This window comes from Panthera pardus, unplaced genomic scaffold (genome assembly GCF_024362965.1).
Source record: "Panthera pardus isolate Hobbes unplaced genomic scaffold, ASM2436296v1 HiC_scaffold_6, whole genome shotgun sequence".
Lineage (NCBI taxonomy): Eukaryota > Metazoa > Chordata > Mammalia > Carnivora > Felidae > Panthera > Panthera pardus.
In genome coordinates, this window is record NW_026526991.1 from 21,115,995 (window position 1) to 21,129,568 (window position 13,574).

General features: G+C 36.5%; 1 protein-coding gene across 5 annotated transcripts in view; it reads right to left on the reverse strand.

The window, feature by feature from the left end:
- Positions 1-10,806: 10,806 nt before the first annotated feature.
- The window catches only part of SCYL2 (SCY1 like pseudokinase 2), a 70,534-nt gene continuing 67,766 nt past the window's right edge, over positions 10,807-13,574 (reverse strand). For all 5 annotated transcript variants that reach the window (XM_053894691.1, XM_019446555.2, XM_053894689.1 and 2 more), the window contains one exon: positions 10,807-12,875. In XM_053894691.1, the coding sequence (XP_053750666.1) occupies positions 12,231-12,875 (645 nt within the window). In that variant the 3' untranslated portion in view covers positions 10,807-12,230. The remainder of the gene's footprint in view (positions 12,876-13,574) is intronic.

Sequence of the window (13,574 nt, forward strand, 5' to 3'; positions counted from 1 at the left end):
TGCCGTATAACACCCAGTGACATATAAAACCCAGTGACGTAAAACACCACATATAACATCACAGCAAATGCCCTGCTTAATGCCCATCACCCATTTAGCCCATCCCCCCACCCACCTCCCCTCCAGCAACCCTCAGTTTGTTCTCTACAGTTAGGAGTTTCTTATGGTTTGCCTCCCTCTCTGTTTTTATCTTTTTTTATTTTTCCTTCCCTTCCACTATGTTCACTTGTGTGTGTGTGTGTGTGTGTGTGTGTGTGTGTGTGTGTATAATCTTCTTTATCCATTCATCAGTTGATGGACGTTGGTTTTTTTCCATAATTTGGCTATTGTTGATAGTGCTGCTATGTAAACATTGGGGTACATGTGCCCCTTCAAATCAGTATTTTTGTATCCTTTGGATAAATACATAGTAGTACAATTGCTGGCTTGTCAGGTAGGTCTACTTTTAACTTTTTGAGGAACCCCCATACTGTTTTCCAGAGTGGCTGCCCCAGTTTGCATTCTCACCAACGGTGCGAGAGTGTTCCCTTTGCTCATGAAACATACTTAAATCTACAAAAGTTTCTTAGTGGTGATTGAGATAGTTGATAATGGTGATAACATTTGTGAAGTAGTTTTTAGGTATCAGACTTTAAGCACTCAACTCATTTAACCACCACAATGACACTCCAAGGTAGGCACCATCATTATATCATCTACAGATGAGGAAACTGAGGCACAGAGAGGTTAGGTAAACTTGCTTAAGTGCACACAGCTAAGAAACTAAACAGAATGGAATATGGACCCAGGAAGCCCGGAATTAGAGCCTGTACTCTTAAACTCCACACTAGAACTGTTGATAAGACAAGAAAATAAAAAGCCAGACTTTAAAGAATTGAGGCTCGCTCTGGAAAGCAGTGTGGAGGTTCCTCAGAAAATTAAAAATAGACCTACCCTATGACCCAGCAATAGCATTGCTAGGAATTTATCCAAGGGATACAGGAGTACTGATGCATAGGGGCACTTGTACCCCAATGTTTATAGCAGCACTCTCAACAATAGCCAAATTATGGAAAGAGCCTAAATGGCCATCAACTGATGAATGGATAAAGAAATTGTGGTTTATATACACAATGGAATACTACGTGGTAATGAGAAAGAATGAAATATGGCCTTTTGTAGCAACGTGGATGGAACTGGAGAGTGTGATGCTAAGTGAAATAAGCCATACAGAGAAAGACAGATACCATATGGTTTCACTCTTATGTGGATCCTGAGAAACTTAACAGAAACCCATGGGGGAGGGGAAGGAAAAAAAAAAAAGAGGTTAGAGTGGGAGAGAGCCAAAGCATAAGAGACTGTTAAAAACTGAGAACAAACTGAGGGTTGATGGAGGGTGGGAGGGAGGGGAGTGTGGGTGATGGGTATTGAGGAGGGCACCTTTTGGGATGAGCACTGGGTATTGTATGGAAAACAATTTGACAATAAATTTCATATATTAAAAAAAATAAATAAATAAAAATAAAAAAATAAAAAAAAGTAAAAAAAAAAATAGGAGACACCACTAACAGAAGTGTTTAGATGACAAATTATATGTGTTTTATTTACTTTTCTTTTAAGACATATATATGCATAGAGTAAAAACAAACAAACAAAAAAACCTAGAGGAAAAAAGTGATTAAGAGAAGCATGTTTAGAATATTACCAATGACAAAGGAAGTGGTAACAAATCTCATCTGACACTACATCTTATTAAACACTATCAATGTGTAAAAAGCTTGTAAGATAATAAATATATAACCAAATTTAAAAAAAAAAAGAAAAAAGAATTGAGGCTCATTTTATTTATTCATTTGTTATTATTCTTGAAGGTCTCCTATGTGGCAGCCCCTTTGAGGCACTGTGATAGGCTGAGATGTGATATTCCTCTTGAAGAAGCAAAGAAATCAGAAAAATGAATGAGTCCTTTCAGTGTAGTGAGCCCCGTGTATGGAGTTATGGGAGCACCAGCAAGGTCTCCTCCTGTGCCTTGCTGATGGGGAATAGAGAGGGCTTCCTAGATGAGGAGGATGATAGTGTAAGCATTCAGGAATGAGCAAGAGTGAGGCAAACAAGAGGAAAAAAATGTAGGAGCAAAGATTTACATGAGAGAGCATGAAATCTGAGGGAACCGCGTATACTTTCAGAGATGGGTGAGTGTGCCATGTGGTACAAAACAGGGCCAGAGTGAAGGTCTTGAGCTTTATAGACTTTAGTTATTAAACATGTGATCCCCATCTCAAAACATCAAATGGTGCAAAGATATAGGAGATTGTGTGCAGAGCAGAACCTCCGGAGGGCCATGAAACTAAAACTTTGGTCCATTTTGGGATATGTGGACTGAACGTTTACTAGAAAAAATTCTAGCCATTGACATATAGTAGATGACTTCCTGTCATCCTATACCAAAAAAAAGCCTCTTCCATTAGAGAAAATATTAACTACGACATCTTTAGAAATAATAGCCCAGTAACCCCAATTCCTCATTCTCAGGGACGAGCACAAAAATTTCTATTTTATCCAGCACTTACTTCTCTCAATCTTTAAACATTTTAAATTATATTGTTGATAATTATCATTTGTACTTATAAAATGATTTTTTCATTGCATTTCCATATTTAACATTCATTCTTCTATTAGTCAAATTTGTATACAAAGCAGTTTCAAGTATTTAATCTGATTCTCACAACGACCCTGTGGAACACATAAGCAGATATCAAGACTCGATTTTGCCCAAGGTAACCTGGCTATTAGAATGTGGAGACCTGGGGGTAGGTCCTTACACCCATTTCCTGAGCTTGCAATACCACAGTACACAGTACATTGTGATCTTATAATCCCATGGGTACTAAAGAATGCCTTTAACATAACTCAGGAAAGATGTACTCTGAATCCTTATGCCTTCAAAAATGTCACTGAGGAGTGCCCGGGTGGCTCAGTCGGTTAAGCATCCGACTTCGGCTCAGGTCATGATCTCCCAGTTTGGGAGTTTGAGCCCTGTGTCAGGCTCTGTGCTGACAGCTCAGAGCCTGGAGCCTGCTTCGGATTCTGTGTCTCCCTCTCTCTCTGCCCCTCCCCCACTTGTGCTCTGTCTCTCTCTGTCTCTCAATAATAAATAAACGTTAAGAAAAAAAAAATTTTTTTTTTAATGTCATTGAGCACCTAACTATAGGTAAGCTTGTGGAGCTATTGTGGAAATTGTAGAAATAAATAAGACTGGGTGCTGGTTTTTAAGATTACAAACGAAGCTGTTGGCTTTCACTAAAAAGTTCCACTAAAAAGAAGGGCCAACCAATAATAAAATCAAGAGAAACTGACATAAAATACTGATGTACTAGCCCCGGGATTTATTTATTTATTTATTTATTTTTTTTTTTTGCCCCTGGATTAAGATTGCCACTATCCACCCAAGCCTGACAAGATATCCTTTCTAAGGCTAACAGGGAACTTTTAGCCCATTCTGTAGTAATTGCTTCCTTATTTGTCTTTTCTGACCTGAGTTTCCTGATATCATTTCATTCTTACAAAGTAGAATGATAAAGTATATATGACAAAGTAGAATGACAAAATAGATATTATCTCTCCATCTTAAAAATCAGCAAACAGGCTGAAACTCAAGAACTTGTTCAAAGTTACATGGTTTGTGGTGGAGCCAGGATTTAAACCTCACTACAAATGTTCATTATACCATGCTGCTTCCAGAACACCAATAAAGCATTATTACTCCCATTATATTTCAGCTCACTGTGAGTTGGGTACTAGAATTCAAATAATTTAGTTCTATGTTCCTAAATAATAGGAATATAATTTTATACCATTATTAAATAAAATACATCTCCATATACTTTGCAAACATAAGGTGGCATGTATGGACACCCTGGAAACATAACAAGTTCTATTTTTGGTTCATCATCGTAACTGCCTAAATATTAGGTGTCATTAACTTTTTTCCCAGTTAATGAAAATGTAAAAGAAAGTCAAATAATCAAAATATAGAATTACAGGATGTCCACATAGCATAGAATAATTTCTTTCTTTCTTTTCTTTCTTTCTTTCTTTCTTTCTTTCTTTCTTTCTTTCTTTTTTTTTTTTTTTTTTTGGTAGGCTTCACGCCCATTGCAGGGCCCAACAGGGAGCTTGAACTCACAACTATGAGATCAAGACCTGGGCTGAGATCAAGAGTCAGATGCTTAACCAAGTGAGCCACCAGGTACCCCTGCATAAATTCTAAGTGTTTCACATTTTTCATAGAAGAATTTATTCATAACATGAACTCCTTATTTTTATGAAGCACTTTTCATTCTTAACTGCTGTTTTGAGCCTTGTAACTACCTAGAGGACCAAATAGCAGACTACCCCCACTTTACCGTTGAAGCCAACGGCATGGAGAAAACAAATGAAGCACTTAATTCTTTTGAGGTACTGGGCAGAATTCCACTAGAAATCACACCCATAGTCATCTGATGGCTGTCACTAGATGCCTTTAACTATTTATCATTTCATCTTGGAGAAATCCATTCCCCACAGCACCCAGCATAAGACACTTAACTATCAACTCTCAAGTCTATTTTCTGGCTGTAAAGACCAGAGAATTTATTTTTCTTTAATATGTGTTATTGCCTGGACACTCTTGAGTATATATTGGTTCAGACTCAGTCTGGTGTCCCTATTTGTAAGTAATTGGGAAAATACTGGTTCATTTCACCCATGGAAAACACTTTCCAGTTCTGCTTTATACACCATGAATGGTAGCTTGAAAAAAAGATTCAGTGCTATCTTAGGTCGTGTCCAAGGCCAAAACATCCTAGGAAATCTGATAATTTATTAAGTACAGTTGCATCATAATGCAACCTAAAGATGTGAGAGAAAGTAAAATCAGGCAGGATATTTTGAAGAATTTTTCACCACCTTCACCTTCAAGTGCAGATGGAACCAAGTGTCCAGATAATTTCAGTATATGGAGCAGCTAACAGGGTTCATATTTAGGACATAAAGAATCAAAACGGAACAAACCTACACACATTGGAGACATATTTCTTGTGAGGTCCTATCCTTCTCATAAATTAAATACAAAAAGCCAAATTTTCTTATCAGTCTATCACAGCCTGCTGGTGTTCAAAAAACGTACCTGCAAAAGTGCCAGTGTCATGGACCATTAATTGGGAGACAGTGACATCTTCTGGTAGTTTATAGACTAAATACATTTATGCCAGACAACTTTTTCCCTGGAAGCCAGCCACTGTTTTAAAGGAATAGATTTACTTATCTTTTGGTATACCTTTATTGTATCCATAAGTGTGAATCATTAAATTTCTGAAATGAATGAAACATAAATTAGCTAAAAATGACATTATAGCTCACCTGCTCCTTGCCTTGTCATCCCTAGGTTCATCTAATATGGAAGGTTTTAAGCAGCCAATGTTAATTCCACTTTTCCTGGTAATCAAAAGTCATTTAACCAGACTTTCCTTAATTCAAGCATTTTTCATATAATCTTAAATTTTAAAAACCAGTGCTCTATTCCCCTTCCCAATGTAACCAGCTTAATTTGGGGAAATACCATCCCTAAATAATCATTTGATAGCATCCAAAACAATTTTAAAAAGGCACTATGCAAGGCTGACCTCATATCCCATCTCTGGGAAGCCTTCCCCACTCCTAGTCTAGGTTGTGCTTGCCTCCTGCGTATATGTCACATTACTATCCTATAATTGCTTACTCCGCTACCTTTATAACTATAGTGCAAATCCCTTGAGGGCAAGGCCTATTATTTCATAACTATTTGTGTCCCAAGAATCTCACTTTGCCAAACCTATAACCTATTTTTTGAAGAATGAATTCAAACCACGCTAGGTGATGTGTCTGTTCTTCTTCACACAGATACTATTTTAGAGGCCTATGTCCATCATAAGGAAGATGAGGATATCTATTGAGCAGCTACTATGTACCTGGAGCCTTGCCAGATATTTCACACACTTTATTTCATTTAATCCTAATAAGCCTGCAAAGCATGATCCTCAATTTATGGCTGGGAAAACATATTACAGTCAGCTATCGAAAGAGACAAGATTTAAACCCATTCATTCTGTGTGTTTATTTATACACTTATTCCAAAATGAGAATTTCTAAAGAAATGATATAAAACTTTGAAGAAAAAAAAAAGGAAACCAGAACAAAGGAGAAATAAGAATTTAAAAAATCAGATAAAACCAGAAGGTAAACACTGAACAGTGCATACTATCAATATCCTATACATTTGCTACAAGTGGACTGCAAATTTGGCTGAACTTCCAAGCTGTTAATATGTGATTTTTTACATTATTCAGAGACATTATCTTTTAAAGGTTAGGGCAAACCAGTTGCTTAGAAGCACATTTACTCCTGAACTGAAACCTGAAATTTCTCCTATGGGTTCTCAAAGAAACTGTTGTATGTTAGAGTGAACCAGCGTCATCCCTGGCATGGATGTTCAGTTTCCCTATACAGTCCAAAACTAAGTGTGGTAAAGGAACTTGATGTGTAACCAAAGGTACCCCAGACACAAAGGCCTCCATTTAGAGGGCTTAGTTTCTAGAGAATTGGATTGATTACTCAATATATGGCTTCTTCCGTAAACATTTCTTAAAAGTGAGATTTTAAATGCTGGACAATAGACTTAAAGGCTTTCTCTGACAGGTACCTGGGGCATGGATATTATTGCTGATTAAGGGCAGGTGCATAGAATCACTGGTGCTGGGGAGAGAAAGAACATCCCTTCTGACAGTGGAGCAGTCTAATGAGGATATTGTTTCAGGGAGAGGCCTTTCCATCACTTCACAAGAGTGATCTTAAGAGTACCTACTGTTAGAGACAAGATTTTCTTAAAAACAAGTTTGGATCTGTTTCAACACATGAACAAACGTATAAATCATGCCACCTCCTTACAGCATGAATGCTAGAATTTTAGCTTGAAAAATTCTAAAAACATAACAAAAAAGCCTGCCAACTTTATCTGGCTCCAAAGTCCTATGCACTCTGTATGCTTCTAGTGTGTGCCCATGCAAATGCCCCATATCAGACTTTCATTTAATCACTGCATTTAGAAAACCTGGCAATCTTAAGGACAGAGACTTGGAAGAGACCTGAATGAATGTTGATTACTATATTCAGACTCTAGACATTAAAGTCTCAGTTTCATTTACTTATTTATATGAAAGTCAAACACTGGCTTTCCTAACAACCTAGGCCAACAAAGGAACATATGCAAAAAGTAGAAGGAAAAAAAAAAAGATAAAAATTGGAACTGCATCAACTAGGTATAATTAAAGTAGCTAAACCATATTTCCCCCACAAGCACATTTCAAAAGAACTTTTAGAAGGTTTTAATATAGGCTAGGTATATAAAAATCAACCCCATTAACACTTTTGCTAGCAGCAAATATGTATCATATGGCCCCATTTTTAAACGGCTTAGTAACATATAGTTGTCAGATCACTACCTTGTACACCTGAAACTAATGTAACATTGTGTCAACTTTATACTTAATACAAAGATTTTAATAATATTTTTAAATGTTTAAATAAAATGGCATAGTACTTTCAGGATCTATCTGTGAGTGAGGTCAGAAGGCAGAACCCACACCAGGTATTTGAATGAGGAAATTTTAATAAAATAATTGTTAACTAGTAGAAGGTGGTTAATTAATTAAAGGCACAAAAGAGGCCTGAGTACAGAAGTAGCAGTTGCAGGAAAAAAAGGAGCTACTACCTCTAGGCTGAGAGGAAGTGAAAAAAATTAAGTAACTAAAGACCAAGAGAGGCTCCCTTCCCCACCCCGACCCCCACCCCCCAAGCTGAGTGCCAAGCTTCTCCGGAGAGGGTGTGGTTTCCACAGGAACTTTCAGACTGCCAGTATTGTAGAAATTTGTCAGAGTTCATGAACCACAGAGTGGGAGACAGCTGTTGAGTTTTCATGGAAGTAGATCCCTGGAGCTGTTCCAAAGGGACAGCAAGGTTGGGAGAGTCTAACCCCGCGCACAGCTGGAACTCTCCTGCTGGGCTCCTGAGCTCCAACAGTAAATTAAAACAGAGAACCAGGACCCAGAAGTGAAGTGTCTTCTTGATGCTCTTGCTTTGCAGGGCCACTTCAGGGCCCTCTATCAATGAAGACTAACATTCTGCTAAGCTCACGGAAGAGAGAAATTTATAAGGTCCAGGCTCCAGCATCACAAAGTAGGACAGAAAAGGTTGGATTTGGAGCTGGGAGATGGTTAAACTGATAACTGCCATGGTTCACCCCTATGGCTGCTTAGCTTCCATATACACCTACACTATGTAATACAGTAGCTACTAGCAACATGGGGCTACTGAGTATCTGAAACGTGAGTAGCCTGAATTGAGGTGTGCTAAGTGTAAAATATATACTGGAGCTCAAAGACTAGGTATAAAATGTAAAATATCTCATTAAATTTTATATAAATTCTATGTTGAAATACTTTGGCTTTGAATTATTTATTCAGTTAAACATTAATTTCACCAATTTTTACTTTTTAATGAAGTTACTAGAAAATTTTAAATTACTTATGTGGCTTACATCTTGCAGATAATCCTCCCTTGAGTGGCAGGAGAAACTTGGCTGCTTTGGACAGAAAAAGTTTTTAATATCCAACAAGCTCCATTTTGGTGAAATGGTTTTTCCCACTGCACCCCCTCCTCCTCAGGGTTACATACTTTAATTCTGCTTCATGTCTGGATACCACAAGCACTGCTAACCCGGCTCCCCAGCCCTCCTCACCCACAATTCAGAGAAGCAGCCCAGAGGCTGATTTTAACCATAAACATTTGTTTCGTCACCTCCCTTTCCTTCAACATCAATTTTTCCAACATAAATATACTTACGGTATCAAATGAGTACTGAACACATATTGCTACATAGAACATTCTCAACAAAAGCAACTGCAGAAGAATTCATACAATAAAGGATGCAACATGGTAGAGCATCAGACTGCAGATTAGGGGGGAAAAAATCTAGCTTCTATTCCGGGCTCTGACCTCCTTGGGTTAGCCCATGTAAGTATCTGGCCCGCTATTTCTATAACTTGGAGAAAGGGCTGAATTATTCCAGTTTTATCCACACTACACCATGAAATTGTTTTGAGACTGCTAAGTTGTTCGTTTTTTTTAATGAATAGGATAGAATAAAAAAATCAGTATATTCCACATGTATTAAAGACATTTTCTAAAACGTTTGTTTCAGGTATATATTTCATATGCTTGTTTGCAGTGTAACATGTATTTCTGAGTGTCACAGTTACAGTTTGAAAGCCACCAATGTAGATTATCTCTTAAAATCCTATATAGCTTAAATTCTTAGATTCATTTTGCTCAAAAATTATTTCAAGACCAGTAAATCACAAAGCATAAAATCACAACTTAATATAGAGATTTTTATCAAAGCTAAAATTTATTTGGTGCATACTCTGTGCTTGCTATCAGGTACTGTCACATATACGTTTTCTTTTAGTCTTGTAAAAGCAACCACGTGAGGTATTTTACAGGTTAAAAATAACAAAAACCTACTTCCTTAACTTCTTCAGGTGAAAAGAGGGTTATAAGCATTCCAAAACAAAAACAAAAACAAACAAAAACCAGCCAAGTACACAGTCTATTTCCATTTCCTTTTATACATCCTCTCTCTATATATATCACATTTTAGCATTAGGAGAATAAGGAACCAACTCAAATAAAGGGAATCTTTCCTGTAATTTTTGTCTATAGGTACTTTTTAACCCATCAACTTTCTACTCTAAGCACAAGGACTTAAATGTTGTCAATATCTGAAATAATTTTAAGATGATCTAGTATTATGAAAATTTTGTTCACACAGAAATACAAGCCTAAAAATGGCACTATATTTCAGATGTAATTTCTTTCTTTCTTTCTTTCTTTCTTTCTTTCTTTCTTTCTTTCTTTCTTTCTTTCAAGTAAGCTGTACGCCCAGTGGGGCTTGAGCTCACAACCCTGAGATCAAGAGTTGCGTGCTCTACCGACTGAGCCAGCCAGGCACCCATCAGATGCAATTTCTCAATAGAAAAAGGGAATGGTAACAGTTCAATTGATGGACATGATTTAGGTAAAATATCTTCAAGAAAACAGAAAAACTATACGAAAAGATTTCTAAAACTGTAGCACCATTACCTCAATGAATGAGCAAATTTCAAGATGTAAAAATTACCTAAGAATTATATATTATATTCTTTCAAATAATCTATTTTTATATTTAGAAGTTCAAATTATATGCTGTTATATTCAACTTTCCTTCTAATTAGGAGTTCAACACGGACATCAAGTTATTTTACAAAATAAAAAGCAATTTCCTAATAAACAGTTACTACAAAATTGTTACTAAGGAAAATTCTTCAACATTAGTTTTATTCCATATGTAAACTTTCCTCAAGAGAAATATTGTGTTACAAATAAGACCAGTAATCTGGTCAAAGTGTGAAGGTATTTGACAAAAACATTTGATATTCCTAGTGCCTTTCATTTCTTGGATAAATTTCTTCAACATTCCTATGAATCTTTTTTATAAAACCATGCAGTAACAAAGTACACCTCATACAGAAACCAGGTGTAAAGCTGACCTTTTATTTTTTAAAGTACCCCCTTACTGAATACTGCCAGCAATATTATCAACAAATAACATTTTATAATCAAGAACCGTACATTCAATGTATATATTTAGTGTGTGTGTGTGTGTGTGTGTGTGTGTGTGTGTGTGTGTGTGTGTTTCAATGAATAAGCTTGGTATCAGCACACTAAACTTCATGTGATTTATTTTAAATGATTGCTGGTTTCAGAGAATTAAAAACCACAAACCCTATGGCAGCAACTATAATGCATATATAGTTCTCTGAAAGATCATTTTGAAGTTATCACATAATGGTGGAATATAATTTAAACAAAATACAAATAACATTTACAGCATAAGGCTCTGTGGTTGAATAATCAGCACATCAAAGAAAAATATCAGAGAAAGACTTTAAAAATAAAGCAGATTTCCTATTAGAAGAATTTTTTTTTGTTTGCTAACAATAGCTAATTGTGGACATAAAAATGTTCAAACAAAAGTTTCCTAAAATTTCTAGAACACAATTAAACTTTAGTTGCAGTAACTGATGAGGTCAGACTTTATCATGGTAAACTGAAAGTTAATCTGTTGGTAGCGAGAAGATACAACCGCTCATTTTTAGAGAAGTAAAGTTTATTACATTTGAAACGATACAGCAGAAATCTCAAAAGTTTACTCATTAAATATAGTTTCTTACAAATATCCTTTTGAAAATGCAATTCATATGTGCTGCAACCTCAGAAGTTTGAATTCAAAATGAAATATGAAGGCAAGAGTCAGGGAAATCACATCAGAGGGCTCTGTCAAATATCTGTACAAATCAGTACATATTCTTCTATCTGTCATACAGTAGGAAAGAAAGTGATTCTAAATATATCCAAGTAAATGCAGAAAAATACATTAGTATTTGAGGCAGACCATGCTAAAATATAATTTACAATGATTAGTTTGCATTTAAGATGGTTAATAATGCCTTTAGTTTGAACCAATGAAATCAACATTAAGTTAAATTTTGTAGTATTTGTTCAGTCTTTTTAGTTCATCTGTGAAGTAAATAAGATTGGAAAAAGCAAGTGACCTGATCCTTTTCATTATGTTTATCATTATCTCCTTCAGTCATACTAAATGCAAACAAATCAATAGAGCATCAGGATTTTTCACACATTAAAATAAAGACTAATGACTTGTGAAGGCAGACTGTGTACCATGTAGTATTTAACATATGAAACTTGCATTAACCATCAACTCAAAATTTCTTAAATAAACCAAGATTTACAAGCTAAAATAAACAAACATTTGATTAAAAAATTCTGCTATTCAAGATACTCAGGTGTCTTTTTTCTCTTAGAGATTGGTAAGGGTTGGGTCTTTTAAAAACTTGGAAGAGGAGGTGGTAAGAGGAAAAAAATCCTCAATGCTTTAAAAAACTCAACTGTTACGAGTCCAAACAATTACTATGCTGGCATGGAAACAAGGTGTTTTCTGTCATGGAACCATTCACTTTCCCACAGAAGTAGTTCCTCCAAGCCAACTATACAAAGATGTAAATTCGCTTACCCATGATTAAAATTGAAGTAATCCTTCAAAAACAGAGCAAGACACCTCACCCAAAAAGATCTTTTAAATCATTGCTAGCTGAACTGCTATTGGTCATTGTAGTTGGTGGCTGTGCAAAGTTCTGCGGGCTAAAGAAAGGATTAGCCTGCACACCAAAGGCAGACTGTCCCATCATGTTCATTGGTGTTCCCATTACTGAACTGCCCATACCTGGAGACCCTTGCGGAGGTACAAATTGATTAAGCCACTGATTTGGTTTCTGTTGTGATAACTGGTTCATGCTAACTTTGGGTTTCTGAGGGCCAAAGAGATTATTAAGAGCAGACATATCTGTGGGTCTTTGTTGAGTCTGCTTCGCACCAGCAGGAGGAACACTCACAGCACTGAAGTTTGGCAAAGTGGAAGGTGTTCCCAGTGTCATCTTGGTCACTCCGGGTGTGCTTGGACTACTGAATAAGTTCTGGTTTGTATTAACCGGCATGTTGAATCCTGAAGTCTGAAAGCCCATGTTAGCATTTAGGCCGTTGGTCAAATTTCTCTTGGTGTTATCAGTTGGTGTAGAAAACATCATGCCAAGGCCCATAGAAGGAACAGAAGTGAAGGTACTTGAAGCAGAAATTTTAGGGGTACTAACAGAAAGGCTGGTCAAAGATGACATGTTATCCATCAATGTGTCTGTCAAGTCCTTAGTCTGAAAAACATGAGGGAATTACTTCACCTCCAAGATTGCCAAATTCTTTACAATCAGTAACATTTGACAGGTTGTACTATAAATGACAACTCCAAATTAAGCTCAACAGTCTATACCAAGTTGGCAAACCACAGCCCACAGGCGAAATCCAGCCCGCCACATACTTTTACAGATAAACATTTGCAATCAATTTGATGACAGGGAACACTAACTTTGAATTCCAATTAAATAAAATGCTGGCTCCGCCCACCACTCCCCAAAATAGAAATTCCTTCTCATTAGATCTGCATTGCAAAAATGATACTCTATTTAATTTTTATATTTTGAATTGCATCACAATTTTGTAGAAATTTGTTTTCTCTCTTATGTAAATACCTACAAAATATTTTTGATTTTGCCTCTTGGCCCATAAAGATTTTTCTCTGAAGAAGAATTTTAGTGATTAAGAGGTAACAAAAAAGGGGTGCCTGGGTGGCTCAGTCAGCTGGGTGTCCAACTTTGGCTCTGGTCATGATCCCACCATTCATGAGTTCAAGCCCCACATGAGGCTCTGTGCTGACAGGTCAGGGCCTGGAGCCTGCTTTGGATTCTCTATCTCCCTCTCTCTGTGCCCCTCCCTCATTCGTACTCTGTCTCTCTCAAAAGTAAACATAAAAAAATTTTTTTCACAAAAAAAGAGGTAACAAAAAATAATTTAAA